The 19336-nt window shown below is 28.9% G+C and overlaps 1 protein-coding gene across 1 annotated transcript in view; it reads right to left on the reverse strand.

Annotated features, from left to right (window-relative positions):
• Nucleotides 1-19336, reverse strand: part of LOC132935547 (uncharacterized) — a 96196-nt gene that overhangs the window by 2160 nt on the left and 74700 nt on the right. The window contains 3 exon segments of the mRNA XM_061002144.1: nt 115-304; nt 438-579; nt 1079-1272. Coding sequence (XP_060858127.1) covers nt 115-304; nt 438-579; nt 1079-1272 — 526 coding nt within the window.

Raw genomic sequence — 19336 nt, forward strand, 5'->3', positions numbered from 1 at the left:
GACCCAAGGTCCAGAAGTATTCTATTTAGTTATGCTGTGACCTAATATGACATCATTGCAGAGGTAATTAAATATCACACCCTCCGGGACATATAAAAAACGCGATTTACTCACCGTAGCCAGACGTGAAATAACTTATGGTAATCCATATACCCGCTACCGCCCACGTACACTGATAGATAGTTGAGTACAAGGCATGTTCAAATGGATAATAAGGTCTATTTCTCTCATAGAATACAGTGCCGTAAGACTGAACCCATAAAGTAAACGTGCAAATGGCAAATGTTCCGCCGTGAACCAACGTCTGTATATACACGACACACAATGAAAACGTCAATAGGTATCATAAATCATAATATATAAGTAAAAACCAATACATTTGCCGATAAATGTTTGTAAAATACACGATAACATTCTCTAGGTATTCTAATAATTACTTGTGAAAATTTCACTTTTTTTTCCTTTAGTTTTTCCAGTACAAAGCTCATGGCAAAGGGTCCAAAGAATGGCGTGGCCCGCATGTAACTTGGTCGGTACGACTCATTTAACGATAAAATATTTCTCATGTACAATATGTATCTGTAAACAATATAATAATATATTGCATGATAATATGTATTATTATCATGCATGTATAATGTACCGTATTTTTGTATACAATTTTATGATTCAATAATAATATAAGGTGTTGCCTAACCAAAGTTTATCGTTAAAAATTTGTTTTTACTCTATTTCTTAAATTAAAATTTTCAAAATATTTGCAGGTATCTACATGTTGACATGTTGGTTGTAATAATAATGATAATAGTAATAACGTTGTTCATTCGTTCATCGTTGCAATGGCTTCACTCAATATTGTGATTGGTAACTGCACAACTATACTATATAAAAAAATTATATATATTTGACGTTCAAATATATATAAATATATAATATAGGTACTTATTATATACGTTTCTACGAATTCGGAATAATAGTTTAACCAGCATTGGAAATAGGTACAACAAATCTCGGTTATTCGAATTCACTGCTTGTGCGTTTAAGTGTTCTTTCAATGACTAAAATACTATTAACATACGGTATAGGAAATTTATCCATTCCATCTCTTCCCGTCAAAAGAGTGATTATGAACGGTACGGATATCGACAAACCAATTATTGTGCCAAGCAATGCGATTCCATATTTTGGGTTTTTCGTGTAAACGTAAACGACAATAGCTCCGATTACGACAAACTGGATATCACACGATAAGTACCAGCTCATTATGAGGCACTGGAATACAAATAAATAGAAATTAATATTTATACAATGATGTTGAATGCCAGTCAGTAATCATCAAATTTTCATCAAGACACTATAGGACGTTGATTGGATGTATTTAAATTTCAAAAACGGATTTCAATTAATTTATGTTAAGCTTACGTTTCTTACTTAAATACCGGTAGTCTGCGGTTCAAAATCTTTATATATCGATGGCTAAGAGGCCAAAAGTTGTATGTCCCAAACATTACATTTTACAGGAGAGCAGTTTTAAGATTTTAAATTATTCTACACCTAAACATTTGTGTTGTAGATTTTTGTTTTTCAGTGTTGCAACTGATTTATTTGTAAAATATTCTGTAGATTACATAAATTATTACTTTTAGGTCTTAAAATTTGTTTTAAACGTAATTATAATGTTACTTTTAAATTTAAATGGGACTTGTTATGAATGGCAATTATAATATATTTTGACCGTAGACATATAAGGTTTTGATGGACATATTAACAGTTGTTAATTTAATATTAACTCTAATTTATTTATTAAATAACAAATTAAAATGTACGTAAGAATAATTTTTTTGATATAAAAAATTCAATTTGTTTATATAATTGCAGTAAAAAAGTAAAAATATAAAAAATATTGCAATTTTTCATTGAATATAAAAAATAATAAAGTAGCATTTTTCATCAATTTTTTAATCAAATAAAACCCGTGTTTAATGATATTTTATACTAATTGAAGATATCATATTATTTAGTGTAATTTAAAATTAAAAATTTTTATTATTTAAAATAATACGTCCGGACATATTAATTTTTTATAAATAGATAAACAAATTCAATATTATCTAAAACATTACACGTCTAAAATTGAATGTATTGTTTTTGACAAAAGTAACAAGTCCGGACTTGTTATATTTGTCCGCTTGATATTTAGATCATGTTAAAATATTTATTATATGTCTCATTAAATTAGGACTTGTTATATGTGTGCAGTAAAAAAACCTATCTTGCACTAAAAACACAAAAATTAAAGTATAAATAAAACATGTTTTAATTATGATATTGACTTGTAATGTTTTACCGAATCAAAAAGACGACCCAGATAAACCCTATGGACTAATAAAACGATTTTGAGAAAAATTGGACTTACAACTTTTGGCCTCTTAGCCATCGATATATCCTTTCCTTACAATATAATATAATATAAAAGAACGGGCCTTTTTTATGTTCCGAATTTCCAATATTCTTACAACACTATTGAAGTTTTTTCCATTTTTTTTTTTTTGACGGTTGTTTCAATTATCTTCTTGAGTGATCTATTATTTCTATTATTAAATCTGTTGTTACTTTGTTGGTGCCGGTCATTTATTAAGGAGTAAACATTAGGCAATTAATTCACATGTTGTATCGGCCTCGCGCGGAATGTGCATATGTGTGAGAATGTAAATCGATATTAGTGTGAGTGAGCTATAATTACATGCGCAGATAAAGATATTTACGCACACGCATGCACAAGTCAGTGATTGACTTCGATGACTATTATTCTGTGCTATTATCTGCTCTATTTTGATGAAAAAAAATGCCTTTAGAGGAAAAACTCTCACGCCTCGTTGATATATCGGATTTTGAACATTTTTTTTTATCTGAAAGATAAGAAGTTTTTGCAGGTCGGATCAAAGCTTGAATTTTTATTTTACTTTAAATAGTAGTAGAAAAATACGTTTGAAAAAAGAAGAAATATTGTGCATTATTTAAATGCATATTCCAGCTTCTATAATTCTAATTTTCAAAATCGGGCTTTGATCAGACCTACAAAATGTTCTCTACTTTTAAATAATAAAAAAAAATTAACGCAATCTGAATATTCTACAGGGCGTGACAGTTTTTCATGTATGACATGTTTTTTTACCGACCCCCTTGAGAAAATGCAAATCCTCCTGTTTTGTAAGAAGCGATGATTTTGTTCTTCATTTCAGCAACTGAAGTGTAATCCGTTTATATGTTTGAAATATACCTTTAATGTCTGTAATGATATGCTCACACACCATTATAATAAACTAAAATTGTACAGATTAATAAACAACAGCCAGACTGTCGCTTAAAGAAATCGGTCGCATCAAATAAAACCATTGATAACGACAACTAAGATATTGACACGCACTCATAACAATATTACGTAGGATGTGTGTGACTTTATTTTATGCTGACGCCAAAGAATAATTTAGTTCCCAGGCCCACGATAATTTAGTAAAAAAGCCACCCACCACTCTCTGGTCAGCATCCTCGCGTCCGTCCCTTAAACCAGTGCATGAGCACCAGCCACCAAGTAACAACCTCTCAAGTACCAAAGAAACCGATTTCAACGAGCGACAACTGGACTTCTTATGCAAGCAATAATCAGTGCGTTCGTTAATTCAATTTGTGTATTTGAAGTAGTACTTTATCTTATCTAAAACCTAAAACTCTCACAATACTGTCTACGAACAACTGCGAATCAGGTAAGGCATATGATATAATATTTTATGTGGATTGCAGTCAATACGTTCTATGTGCCTTTTTTTCATAAAATCATATTGTACGGTGTATTTGATATAATTCTCGAATACACGATCTCGAGAGCCCTCCGAACACCTGGAGGAAGGTAATAGCGTAATTTTACAATTCTAACTTTTACTATTTTAATATAATTATCGACAGGAGTCGTACTTGTATATTTATTTATATTTTATCTTAATTCTACGTTATTACAAAGTGGCGCCCAACACAAGTTCAGTTTATTCAGATAAATAAACTGAGAATTGATCAAATACATTTTACAAAATTATATTCGTTATATAACATTATAATATTTTAATATTAATTTTAAGAATTAATAAAAAAATTAATTATCAATACAAAAAAATATTAAAAATAAAACTTAGAAAAACAATAATAACAAAAAGTGATTTATTTATTGATAAAACATACTAATTTACGATTTACGATTTAACATAGGTATCATCATTTATTATAAAAACAAAAACAATTAATTTATACTCATTAAAATAAAAATTATATTATTACTTATATTTAGTAATAAATATATTTATTAAATCTATTAAATTAGTTGCAAAAATATTACAATTAAATAATGGTACATTATTTATTATAAAACTATTTTTTAAAAATAATACAAATAGGTAATTAAATATGGGAGACAATAAAAAACCTTACTTTGAACCCGGAAAATTCATGGGAAATAATTCTGAAAACGTCGATTCTTTCTTAAAAAATTATCAAAGAGCTGCACTTATTAACGGATGGTCCGAATCTGAAAAAAGTCTATATATTCCCGTATTTTTAGAAGGCACTGCTCTCATATTTTATGACAATATAATGGATACCGTTGAAAACATTAATTGGTCCGATCTAGAAAAAAAATTTAGACTAGAATTTGAACCCATTGCCCAAACTCATATGCTTCGAATAATCCTTGAAAAACGCAAACAGAAACCGGATGAACAAAGTGTGTCTTACATTAATGAAGTAGAGTCATTGTGTAGGCGAATTGACAAAGATATGTCACAAGGAGAAATGGTACGAAGTATAATGAAAGGCTTAAAACCCACAATATTGAGATGTATAGGAATATTAGGAAATAAAACACTTGATGAACTTAAAAATAACGTTCGCAAATATGAACTTATAGAGTTTATGACAGCAGATAGTATAGATAAAAACCCATATGAAATTGAAACAGAGATAATTGAAAATAAAATCCAGCAAATAAATACAAACTACAAACTAAAAACCAACGAAAATAGTAAATTACGAGAGGAAATAGAAAATTTAAAAGAAACTATAGGTCAGTTAAAACTATCTCAGATAAACAATGATAATAATTATCAAAACAATTTTACTAAATACGACCCAATTTTGAGATATAACGAAAATAACAGTAATTATATCAATAATAATAATAATTCAGCACACACAAAACAATGCTCGATATGCTCGAAGAATAACCACACTGAATATGAATGTTACTTTAAAAACAAAACTAATATAATATGTCAATTATGCAATAAATTTGGACATTCCGCGATCACTTGTCGTTCAAGTTCAACTAACAAGCCAAAAAAATTAAATACAAGGTTAAATTCTTCTGATAATTGCTCATCTTTAAATACAGAAATACGGAAACAAAATATAAATAAAATTAACTGTACACCCGATGCTATCTATATTGAAGCTCAATTTAATAATATTACCTTACCAATAACAATTGACACGGGGGCAAACATATGTTGTATTAGACAAGAACTACTACCTAGTAATTATACAATAACGCCGAGTACGCTACAGCTATCAGGACCAGATAATGAACTACTATGCGTGGTAGGTATAACCAAAATTAAAATCAAAATCGACAATAACTATTTCAATATTGACGCTCACGTAGTAAAAAAATTAAGCAGCGCAATCTTACTTGGAAATGACTTTTTGATCAAAAATAATGCCCTGATCAATTTCAAAGACAGTAACATTATTTTAAATAATAATATAAATATTCAATTAAAAATCAACAATAATATAAACGCGCTCAATAGTATAGATAATACCAACAATATTATAGAATTAACAGGTAGCATATTTAATTGCCCAGATAACTTCGCTATAGCACACTGTATATCTGCAGATCTCAAAATGAATAAGGGGATAACAAATTTACTATCCAAAGTATACGGTGATACTAAACCACAACTTGCATTACAAGAAATAAATGTGGGGGACACAATACCTATAATCAATAACTATAAAACTATATTTCACTTAATAACAAAAAATTTACACTATCACAAGCCCAAATATAAGGATCTAAAATCTTCAATTCACAATCTAAAACTTGAAGCTACAAAACTAAATATTTCAAAAATTGCAATACCCTGCACCTTAGTTTCACGAATAGACAAATTAAATTGGTCTATAATAAGAAAATTAATATACTCCGAATTTCAAAATACTAACATTAAAATACATATATACTATAAAGATGAACAAAAAATAACACACAATTGTAAATCAAAAGAACACATTAACATAATAAATAACATTCATAAATTGTTTAATGATAATAATAAAAATGAAACAAAAATAAAACACATGATACAACCTAAAAATCAAGCCAATAATATATGTCCTATATTCAAACCAGGAGAAAACGTCCTCGACGATAAGAATCGTGGATTGTATACCGTTAAAACAAAAATGTCCAGTAAAAATCCCAACAATATAATTAAATTCACATACAAGAAATACAGACACTCGATTCATTGATACACAATATAAAACTTAAAGATACGATAAACGATGGTAAAAACACAACGATTAAAATAAACAAAATACAAATAACTTCGACCGAAAATCATACAAAAAGAAATAAAGAATTAAGAAAATAGTAAAATACCCTAACAAACCAATTGATATACAAACAAAAAAAATAAATAATAAAAGGTCAAACAAACCAACACTCTTAAAAATACAAAAAACTTTAATCTTTAATTCACAAATACCACAACACTTGTAAAATAAACCAATTAACAATAAAAATACTACCCTGACAAGTATCCAAACTATATATTATGAAAACAAAAAAATATTAATACCAAATCTTATGGAAGACTCAATCATACTATCAACCTCCTACAGGACTAATAATAAAAACCCCAAATAAATGTTTTGTTTTACTAACATAACTTTAAAAAAAAAAAATCACGAATTATTAAGACTATCTATATAACTATTATATAACTATTGTATAAGAGTTACAGAATAATAATAACAAATACAAATAACATACCTTAAGTTACTTACCTAAGCACTAAAACCTAATTTAAGTCAGCATAAGCACAAAAATAAATGTTAAAGCTAGTAAATGTATAAAAAAAAAAAAAAAAATGATTAACCTAATTTAAGTTAGTATAAGATATAAAAAAAAATGTTAAAGCAAGTCAAGAACAAAGAATGTGTAAAATTTTTATAATTTATTTAAGTCAGCATAAGCATGAAAACAAATGTAAAAAAAAAAGTTTAAAAAAAAAAAAAAAATGTAAAATGATTAACCTAATTTAAGTTAGTATAAGATATAAAAAAAAATGTTAAAGCAAGTCAAGTACAAAGAATGTGTAAATTTTTTATAATTTATTTAAGTCAGTATAAGCATGAAAACAAATGTAAAAAAAAAGTTTAAAAAAAAAAAATGTAAAATGATTAACCTAATTTAAGTTAGTATAAGATATAAAAGAAAATGTTAAAGCAAGTCAAGTACAAAGAATGTGTAAAATTCATTCTAACTTATTTAAATCAGCATAAGCTTGAAAACAAATGTAAAAAAAAAAATGTAAAATGATTAACTTAATTTTAAGCTAATACTAATAAGAAAATAAATGTTAAGCATAAGAAATACCAAAAAAAAAAATATATATATAAAAAAAAAATTAACTTTGTTTAACTTTTAAGTTATCATAAAAACAAAAAAAAAAAATGTCTATGAACTAGTATTTAGTTAGGTAAAGTAAATATAAAAAATGTATAATTAGATTAGTTAAAAGTTAAAACTATGTAGAATATATAGGTTAAAAACCAAAATATGTAAAATTCATAACATGTCAACATGACAATATATTGTACACAAATATTAAAATTAAAAAAAAAAAAAAACTGTATAGCTATCATTACAACACCAGATAGGGAACTTAAAATATAAAATATATAAGAATAGAAACACATCAATAGAATGCGGGGAATACGAACTTTCAGCTTCAGTTCTATCTTCCTAATTTTTTGTTTTCCAATGTACTATGTAAACTTTAATATTACTTACATTGCCCCTTTTAGATTGTATAGTAAAATTTGTTTTCTTTATATATATATATATATATATATATATATAAATGTCCAGTTTAAATTGTATAACTTTTTTTCAACTTTCAACTTTCAACTTTTAATTTTTCAACTTTCAACTTTTTCTAACTTAATCTCTCCTCTACTTAAATATTTGTATTGCTCTCACTCTCACCCACGAGTGGTGTTGTGAGGGCACAACACAAAAAAGTGCAGGGTGGATGTAATGATATGCTCACACACCATTATAATAAACTAAAATTGTACAGATTAATAAACAACAGCCAGACTGTCGCTTAAAGAAATCGGTCGCATCAAATAAAACCATTGATAACGACAACTAAGATATTGACACGCACTCATAACAATATTACGTAGGATGTGTGTGACTTTATTTTATGCTGACGCCAAAGAATAATTTAGTTCCCAGGCCCACGATAATTTAGTAAAAAAGCCACCCACCACTCTCTGGTCAGCATCCTCGCGTCCGTCCCTTAAACCAGTGCATGAGCACCAGCCACCAAGTAACAACCTCTCAAGTACCAAAGAAACCGATTTCAACGAGCGACAACTGGACTTCTTATGCAAGCAATAATCAGTGCGTTCGTTAATTCAATTTGTGTATTTGAAGTAGTACTTTATCTTATCTAAAACCTAAAACTCTCACAATACTGTCTACGAACAACTGCGAATCAGGTAAGGCATATGATATAATATTTTATGTGGATTGCAGTCAATACGTTCTATGTGCCTTTTTTTCATAAAATCATATTGTACGGTGTATTTGATATAATTCTCGAATACACGATCTCGAGAGCCCTCCGAACACCTGGAGGAAGGTAATAGCGTAATTTTACAATTCTAACTTTTACTATTTTAATATAACTATCGGCAGGAGCCGTATATTTATAGTTATTTATATGTTATCCTATTTTACGTTATTACATGTCAGTTTACGAAAAATGATTATATAATGATTTACGCACTCTGTCAAAAATAAAGATTGCCCCAAAATTATAAACTTCCAATTGATATACATTTTGTTACATATAAATAGTTTTAATGGGGGATAGAGTGGCCGAGCGGACTAAGGCCAAAAATCACCACCTATCTTAACTTGGTGGAAATATGAAGTAAGCCGGTCTGTTATTAAAAGGCCTATTATGGTTCAACTGATAGTTTAATCATTATCGTATACAATTTACAAACGCGTTGCATTTAGTGAACAATAATTTTATATATTTTACATCGGAACTTTTAAAAAACCTTTTATATATTATAATATATTAATACTTGATCACACATACTCCGAGTACTGTTTTCCACGCATCTTTGTTGCCGAAATCATCTAGATCTTCCGTTCTGTTGAAACTGTAATCTGTGCGCGTCGGTGGGATTAGTTTTATTTCAGACAAGCAATACTGTCTTATCACCGGATGACGTCCATCCACACATTCGTCGTAAACTCCCATGTGATATTGGTTGCCCACTAGTATGCCGTTCGGATATCGGTCCCAGGATTCCGCCACTGAAAAATAAAGATTTTATAAGACACATACACCTATAAGTATGAGATTTATTTAAGATATTATGTGCTTATTTGATTAACGAGTCTGCCTGCTATATTAATATATAGTACACCTTACATTGCAGAAGGCAGAACATTTTTTTCTGTAGGGGAGGGTACTTAATTTTTTTTTATAGTTTTTATAGAAATAGAATACTTATTACCTGTTACTTTATGACACCATTGTTCATAAAAAAATGCCGGGAGCACTTGCCCCCAATTCCCCACACCCCTGGCTACGGCTCTAATACCTAAGTACACCGTGTCAGAATCTTGTTTTTTCTTTTCTTCGTTGGTTGAAAATCCAAATTCTAATCCAAATTTGTATATAATTATTTTTCCGTAAAAAAATTTAAATTCATGTTCGGTGTATTTTAACAAACTATTATTGGTATATATCGTTAATTGTACAGGTACATAGCGATATAACTCGTATAAATATTCGTTTATAAATATAAAATAACTGATTAGATTAAATTAACTGATATAAATGTATACGTAGGTATGCGTTTTTTTAACCATGTACCTATAGGTAATATATGATAAATTACGAGATACTCATGTACAAATGTATGATGTTTTATTGATTTATGTTATGTGAGTAGGTATAATGAATCTATGCAATCATTCCAGAGGCCTGTACAGTGTATATATTACATGGTCATTATTACAGACGACGTGTCAGAATTTTGTTGATTTGTTCGTTAAAACTTATAGTTGTTGAGAATATAACAATGCCAGTTCAAATGTTTAGCTTGAAAAAAATATTGAACTTACTCTTGTTCCAAAAGTAATGAATTGTTATCGGTCGATCTCTTATAATAAACGGACATAGAAACCCTTATACGAGCAATTAGTTTTCGTTAGGTACAATGATGAGCTTAAACTCAAATTGAAATAGGTATAAATTTGGTATATTATGAAGATATTATACAAATAAATTAATTAGATTTAAAATAACAAAAAAATGTAAAAAAAAAATCTAATATACCTATGGATACACTTAATAGTTAATAATATGATCAAAAATAAAGTGATCATTAAATCGCATCAGCCCGACAATTTATGATACAATTGTTGTAAAAGAAAATATGTATAGGATTAAAAGTTTCTGTGCTTCTCAATAGTATGTTATCAAGGGCTCTATTCACTCTCCTTTTTAAAACTATTCAGTGAATTATACAAGTATGTCTACGAGCGTAAGGGCCTCCTCGCATGGTTTTGTGAATTATTATTAATATTATTATCATCACCACTATTATTTTTATATCTATACCATACTTCATAATAAATACATATGCATGTTAACCGTCGAAGAGCGAAGAAACCACGAAATCCTACTGAGCATTGAGCAACTGTATATCGAAACAAAAAGTCCGTCTTGAACCTAGGCACTTAACGTGTTGATTAAATTATTATTCTCAGTAATGTTGCTGTATTAAATCATTATTACGGACAGATTTTAAGGAGTTCAAAATAGGCAATTTTCAAATTGTATGCATGCGAATCATGTAAATGTGTGCGTAGTAAATAATCATTAGTGTGTGTAAATAAAATAACAGAACGCTCCCGCACGTACATGTAAAAGTCACCTCTTCAGCGTTGCGCGAGTGAACAGTAAATAATTTGTGCTCGTTTGTATGTATTTTTTGTCAATCCTATCAATGGACCTGATATCGCGATAAAACTTCTGAAAACTGATTTGAATTCGTTAATATTACTTGAGATTGATCAGGCCGCATTTTAAGATATTTATTTTAATTTTCGAATAATCAACGTTTAAAATGTTGTACATTTTAAATATTCAAACAAAATTTGTAGGAGTTTAAGAACACAATTTAAAAAAGTGGCCTGACCAAGTAGACATATTAACGAATTCAAATCAGTTTTCAGAAGCCTTATCACGTTATCAGGTATGATGGACAAAATATTGGTACGTTTTAGTTGAAATAATTGTCCGTTTGCAATCCCCTTAAGATCGTATTTTAATATAAAGTTTAACTAAGAAAGAATAAAGAAAGGCTACTATGAAAACATTTAAAACACTCAAGAAACGCCGTTTTAAATTATTATAATATGACCTCAAACTAATTATACGGATTGTATTTTCTTAAATCTTACCATCAACACACTGAAAATCTCTGCAACATAGAATAGGGAGGAAGTGGTATAAAACGACGCAGAATTGTAATACAAGGTTAGGAGGATATAAATGAACATAATATATTCAATGAGTTCTTAATATTAGTATATTACACCAAAAATTATATATTTTATGGCAACACGAAAATTAATAATAAATATAGGTAATATCCGTTTAAATAAATAAATAATTCTATTTACTATACGTTTATAATTAAATACGATCATAATAGTACTATTATTATTCTAGTAATTCAACAATATGTACCTACTATTATTATTTTCCCTAATGAATTTATATTTCAAAGTAACCAATAGCTTTTCATTATTGAAAAAACGTGCAAGATATTAAGTAAAAAATCGATTAAAATCAAACTCTGACATATTTTTTACGCTATAATTCTATATAACAAAACGTGAAGCAGCTGGTATATTATATAATGTGTGTTTACAGAATCAAAAAAAATTCATTTTTAAAGTAAACATTGGAGATGAACTTTTCGGTGAATGGCCGAGTATAATATTATAATTTTAGTCTAAATGGGTATTGGGTATTATACTATTAATTTGTATTATTGTCACATTTATGATTTATATGCTCTAGATGCAAATATACAGGTTATCTAAATAATGTCAATGGTTTATTTTTCTTAAATTTTATAAAGCATTTTCAGAGGAGATTTTAAGCATATTAGTTTTTTTTTATAAGCCCAAGGACCGACTCAATTCGCGGAAAATTGAATGATGAAATGGGAATACACATAATATGATATGAGATATATTATATAATATGTGTCATATTATGACGCAGGTCAGATAACAATTGAGAGGTAAATTTTTCAACTGAAAAGTTGCATATTACCCGTTATATACTTATGTACACCAATTGTATCAAACTGGTTTTATTGTTTAAGAACATCAAATTAAATATGCTATTATACCTATAGTGATTGGTGATTAGGTGGGTAATTATGTGAATTACAAACGTACTCGTGATGTCTTGTAAAAATTATCTATATATTTAAGAGTCCAACAACATGATTTAAACTAAAACGTGAGGCAAATCATTGTGATTTGTTTTTTAAATACAGAGAATTATAGTTATAGTAGATATATATTTACCTTATAATATTGATGGTATCATACTTTATTTCTGACGTACATAATATATGTATATATTGCGTTATATCAAACGTCGTACTGTTACGATAAGTCATTGTGAAAATTCAAAAATTGTACATACATAACCAAGCTCAGATTGTATACATATTTTAGGACTATGGAAAATTATTGATTGCTTGTATCTATTTTATAAGCAAAATATGCAAAAGTCGCTTATGCTGTAGTAGGTATAGTGATAGTTGTGGGCATACCTCCGCATTTAAGTAGGTCACTTTTATGGATATGTTAAATTTGAATTCAATGGTAAATCATTGTATAAATAAATAAAAAACGATATTGAGCGAAAGAGATCAGAGTATCAGCATCTATTTTTGATAATAGTTGTATTCAATACAGGGCTTGAAACCGTTATCGAAATTTTCGATTAAAAAAAACGTTGTTACCGGTTTTAAACCGGTCCTGTCGTTAGCAGTAACCTATTACCGGTGTACCCGTGATTATTTACCTCGTGGAATTTTATCCCTCTCGGTACATTTTTAGCAAAGAAATTTTACCGGAGGGGGTGAGGGGGGTAAAATTTCATTAGATAATATTTACCTCCCGGTAAAATATTCCAGGGGTAAATTATCACTAGCGAATATTTCCTCCAGTAATTTTTTTTTATACTCTTAAAATTTCTTAATAACTAAAGTTAATCTTATAACGATATGTGTGAACAATAATTACTAATTAGGTATTAAAGGTATATTGTTTTAAACAAATTATGTATTTTAAATGTATTGGTAGCTATGTTTTGTAGCTATATGAACTAAATATATTTTTCTATTACTTTGTATGTCTAGTTATTTTAATTATTTTTACTTTTAATTTTGTAATTTTCATTGTTCTGATTATTTTTATTACCTATTAATTTGTATGTTTGATTGTTTTGATTGTTTTTGATTTCTGACTTTTCATAATTAATTGTTTATTTGGATTATTAATTATTAATTATTTTAATATTTTTATGTAACTTATTAAATGACTCTCTTCTTACAATACCTAGTAACTAGTAAGACATTTTATGAAACTTATATTGATTATTATTCCCAACATTTTTTTATCTTTAAACATTGACATTTATACACAATCGGTTATGAACTATTTGACTCTATTGATAAATACATTTATATTGATATAATAATAGGTATACTTATTGATATTATTTATATAATTTAACAGTTTTTTCTTTATATTATGTAGGTATACAGCCTATGAGTTCCAATTAACGTGTGAAAAGGTTTTAAAAATAATTATAGCTAATTTGAGAGGTAAATAAATAAACTTAATAAAGTTATTGCGTAGGTACAATAAATTATCCTAACCTGAACAAATTTTCATACAAAACCATTAAAAAAAAATAGAAAATACATGTGTGATATGTACCGAGAATAAAATTAACAGAGGGGGTAATTAATCTCCGTTACACCGGTACTATATTCAATATTACACAGGTTACCGATTAAGTGGTTCAAAAAACTTTCGGTTACCAATAACCGATTGAATATTGGTTTTCTAAAAACAATTGTATTACACCTATGTAGTATGATTTAAGAGTAATTTTAAGAAGTTATTAATTACTAAACTATAATAGAACTACGAGCTTATCATTATTTATGTAGCTAAAATAAACGAAATAATATTATAGTTTATAAGTACCTAACGGTAGTCGGTATCTGCTTGATACATATAATTATGTTATTATAACGTTTTATGTTAGGTAGGTACTTTTATTTAATTGAAAAATCGTCACGGTAACCGAGAACCGATAACCGGGAATAAAAATGGGTTTAACGTAATGGTAACTGATTTTAGGTCCCTAATTTTCCGGGAAATTGCTGGTTTTTGGTAAAAACCGGTAACTGGTTTCAAGCCCTTGTATTATTATAAATTATAATATATTATTAAGTGTTTTATTATATTTATATTATTTTAATAGTATTTGTTATTTTCATTATTTGGTGTTGAACTAATTTTATTAAAACATAATTTATTGTAATATTATAATATCATTATATAAGTCAATACAGACGCTATGTACCGTAGAATAGTATGAATATGTTCATCATATACCTAGCTAAAAATTTGTCTAAATATTGAAATAACTCCAATCTGCTTAGAAAATATTATTAATTATGTAATTCTGAAAACATTTTAATCCTTCTAGTGCCTACGGTTAATATGCATTGAATTACAACGAAGTACCTACAATTTTTTAAAAATTAAAAAACTAAAAATAGTCCAAAATTTAAAATGTCTGTAAATAGCTCAAAAAGCTTTAATATACATTATACATAATATTACATAAAATTATACTAATATAAATATTTGTTAAATGCTCGTTTAGAATATGATTATACCTTATAACATTAAATACAATTTGTGAATTCATCATGCTATTTTTGATTTTTCGGAATTATGATAGATGGATAAAATGAAAATAAAACAGTTTTTTGCTGTGTTAAACATTTGTGAAACGGAGACAACGCATGCGGGCAAAGAGTCCTCTAATATAGTGTATTAGGATAATGAGAGGGGTTAAAATATAAATGTAAGTACTCACTTCTGACCGCCCAACTGGTGTGGTTCCGCAAATGTCTGTCATACGTGTCGGATTGGAGCCGGCATGTGGAGCTTCCGACGTGTCGAACGGTGAAATTGGCCAGTGCCTGGTGAAACAGCTCGGATATCCACGGTCTCGGTAGACCGTCATTGGCAGCCACTGCAAGAATTTGTTCAACTTGCGCGTCGGAAGCCGATCGGGCGACCAACTGCAATAGCGCGAGCCGTCCTACGACGATCGCGGTTGACATATCCATGACAATCTCTATATTTTAATAAATATATAATTTATCGGTTCTCGACACCGTTCCCCTATAAGTCCCACGCATAGAATGATAAAATCGTGCCTACTGCGGAGATATTTTCTTCTGCCTAATACAACTATGGTGAGAAAAAATGCCGATATTGTAAACATGTAGGCGAACAATAGATATGATAATATTATACCCGCGGTGATGAAATTAAATAATATATTACCAAGAATATTCCGAATAGTGTCCTATACTATTATATCGGAAACTCTCGATGGTACAAATACGCTGCTTTAGTGGGATGTTTGGATAAAAAAAATGTAAAATGTCGGCGAAAAGCTGCTAAATATAGTGCTGCAGTAATGTGCGACACTTGCGATAATATGACTATTTGGTCGTCGCGCGGTTGTAAAACGTATAAATAAGGAAAAAAGTAACATTCGTTATAGATTATCAATGCAACCTCGTATAGATATGTGGGGGAGCTCGCCGCAAACGTCTGGGGTTGAATTACTTTGATGTTGTTTATAATTAATCAACGCAATTGCACTCGATGAGTTAACCTTGCCAAGATCACCGACATCGGATAACGGCCCGACCATAATATAATATAGGTACTTACGCGTAAGAAGTTTGCGGCAATCCCAGCTTATTATTTATCACGCTTATTGACGTAAGTACGACGAAGGACCCCCCCCCCCCCCCCTCCAAGTTAATTATTATATTTAATGATTTTTAAATATTTTTATTTTTTCATAGTTATATGTAATTTGAAAACGTATAATTAAAGGCACGATACCTACGTCATAAGTATCTTACGTGATATTATATAGGATGATCCACTGAGCATGCACATTCCCGTTTTTCCTTCAATAATTAAATTTTTTTCAAATTTTGGTTTTGGAATTTTTAAACATATACCTAGTCAAAGACTATATTTTCAAATTCTTGAATATTTTTGTACTACTTAAGTTATGCTCTGTGGTAATACAAACTTCTGTTGTGAAGGTGAATCTTTCTGTATATAGTTACAATTAATTTAATAATTTTTTTCTTTATTCACGATATATACGATGTGGGGGCACAAAAATACTAGTACTACATTATGTATATTTAAGAGTAGGATATATTATAATATGCATATTAATATTAATTAATCATGTTAATGAACCAACAATGACATGTAATATGTACATAGTATTTTCATAAAACGTATTGATGTGGTTAATCGCATCCAATAATGACTTATGACAGTCACGGCTAAATATTTAACAATTTAAATTTAATTACTATATTAAATACATAATAAATTGAGTTATTAATTAGTAGCACACATAAATTGCATTACACATTTTGTATTATATGAATTGAGTATTCACTAATCTTAATGAAAATAAGAGTGAAAGTCAGTTTAAAATAAATCCTATATATTTTTGAATATAACTCGAAGAGTGGAGATATGTAATTTATGCCTAGTTAGTAGTTACTATTAAATATTGTGCACAAGAACATAATAAACTTAAAACCTAACTGTATTTTTAAAAGTAATACAATATGTATAATAATTAACTTGGTGTTATACTGTTGCATAATGTACTTCTATGTACCAATTACCAAGTATGCATAAATAAAAATTATTTCCATTCACTCATTGGGTAACGCTTTAGATTCTAATATATATTTTATATAGCTATTTTTTTTAAACTAATGTAAATGCATACAAATAAATTTGAATAATTGTCGTATATTGCAGACAGTCGTCAAAATAATATTATTTTATATATATGTAATATAGGTGGGAATATTTCAAATTGTAAATTATTGACATAGTCTTATAAATGGTCTTATACTCCCCTTCACACAGTGGTTTACAATAGGTCAGGCCAGCGAAGCAATAATGTGCTGAGGCGACAATAATATTTTCTATATAACACCGCCGTACGTGCAGGCACGGCCCCCCGTTGTCGCTGAGTGATTCGGCGAGAACGTAGCTACGACGTGCGTGTGAAACGCCGATCGTAGTACGGGCTAGGCGATCTGAATTTGCTAAGTGTTTTATTTATGTTTGTTTTAATACAATAAAAGTGTTTCCGACCTGAAAACCCGAGTTAAACATTATTTTATTCATTCTTACGTTCTTACCTTTTATAGGAACAGCGCCGGGATATACGTACTATGTGTCAATGAAGTTTTATTAAACTGAATAGTGCCAAGGTATATGTAATCTTTGAGTCATTTCAACTAGATAGGAACGAACTAAGAATTGACAAGCGCCTACCATCGTACCTCAACGAGTTAACAGTGCCATTCTAATTAACTTTAGAGAGTGTCATTAACTAGAGAATACGAGGGTAAGGCGATAGTTGGTTTACCGCGTATTGTCTAATACGGGTGATACCACATAATCTATTGATATTTTTTAATTTTAGTTTTAAATTATAATAATTACCAAATACTTGCTTTGTGATTATATATTAAGTTCCGCGGTGGCGTATAGTGAAGTTTCCGGTTCAATTAAAATATTTTATGCATACCTATTGCATTATATATTATGTATATTATGTAAGGACATACTAAATGTCTCTTTTTTGATAGTCTATTGACTACTCACTATGCATATTGGCTGTATATGAACATTATTTAACAATGAAAATTGGAATTTAATTTTATACTTGCACTGATAACCATCAATCAATGATTATGGTAGTTATGTTTGCATACTGGTGTGTTCTATTTTTATATAGGGATTTTCTATAAACTCGGTTAAATTTCTGAGATGTCCTACTTGGTACTCTTTTTTTGAGGAATTGTTACGGATCTCCCTGGAGGTCCAAGCACAAATAAAAACAACGAACACTTTCGAACTAATTACTACTCTCTATATTTAACTTGAAAAGAAAAACTTACAATGCACTTAATGAATTATTTAATGTTTTATAAAAAATGGTCTGACAAATATAATGTTCTGGTGCGAATCACAATGTTCCGTCTACTGCTCTGAAATGCCACTGGCACGGCTTGCTATACGAGCCGTGCCTGTAGCCAGCGCTTGCCTGGAATTGCTGTCGCAGCAATTCCAGACAGTCGCCGTCGTACAATATTATATTATACACTATTATATATATATACTAACTAATATAGCCAGGGGTTCTTAAAACCCCCCAACTTAAATCGAACTTAGGGACCCAATGGTTCCCTAATTTTCCGTACAATATGTTTTCACAACTAAATTTATGATTATAATGTTTACTTATCGATTATTTAGTGATATAATATCCGGTAAATCCGGAGAGTACATTCTAATTATGCTATTTCTAAACTTAATAGCTAATCCACTAACTACGGATATTACAGTTAACATTAAGATATACACAAGTACCATATGAAATTCCATTTGAAATATTATTAGAGAATCTGTTGTTACCTTTGGTAACTTACTTATTTCTATTAGCCTTTTGGATAAAGAATTAAAATCGTGTACGATACTTATGTCTTTTAGGTTCTG

The sequence above is a fragment of the Metopolophium dirhodum genome, chromosome 1 (genome assembly GCF_019925205.1).
Source record: "Metopolophium dirhodum isolate CAU chromosome 1, ASM1992520v1, whole genome shotgun sequence".
Classification (NCBI taxonomy): domain Eukaryota; kingdom Metazoa; phylum Arthropoda; class Insecta; order Hemiptera; family Aphididae; genus Metopolophium; species Metopolophium dirhodum.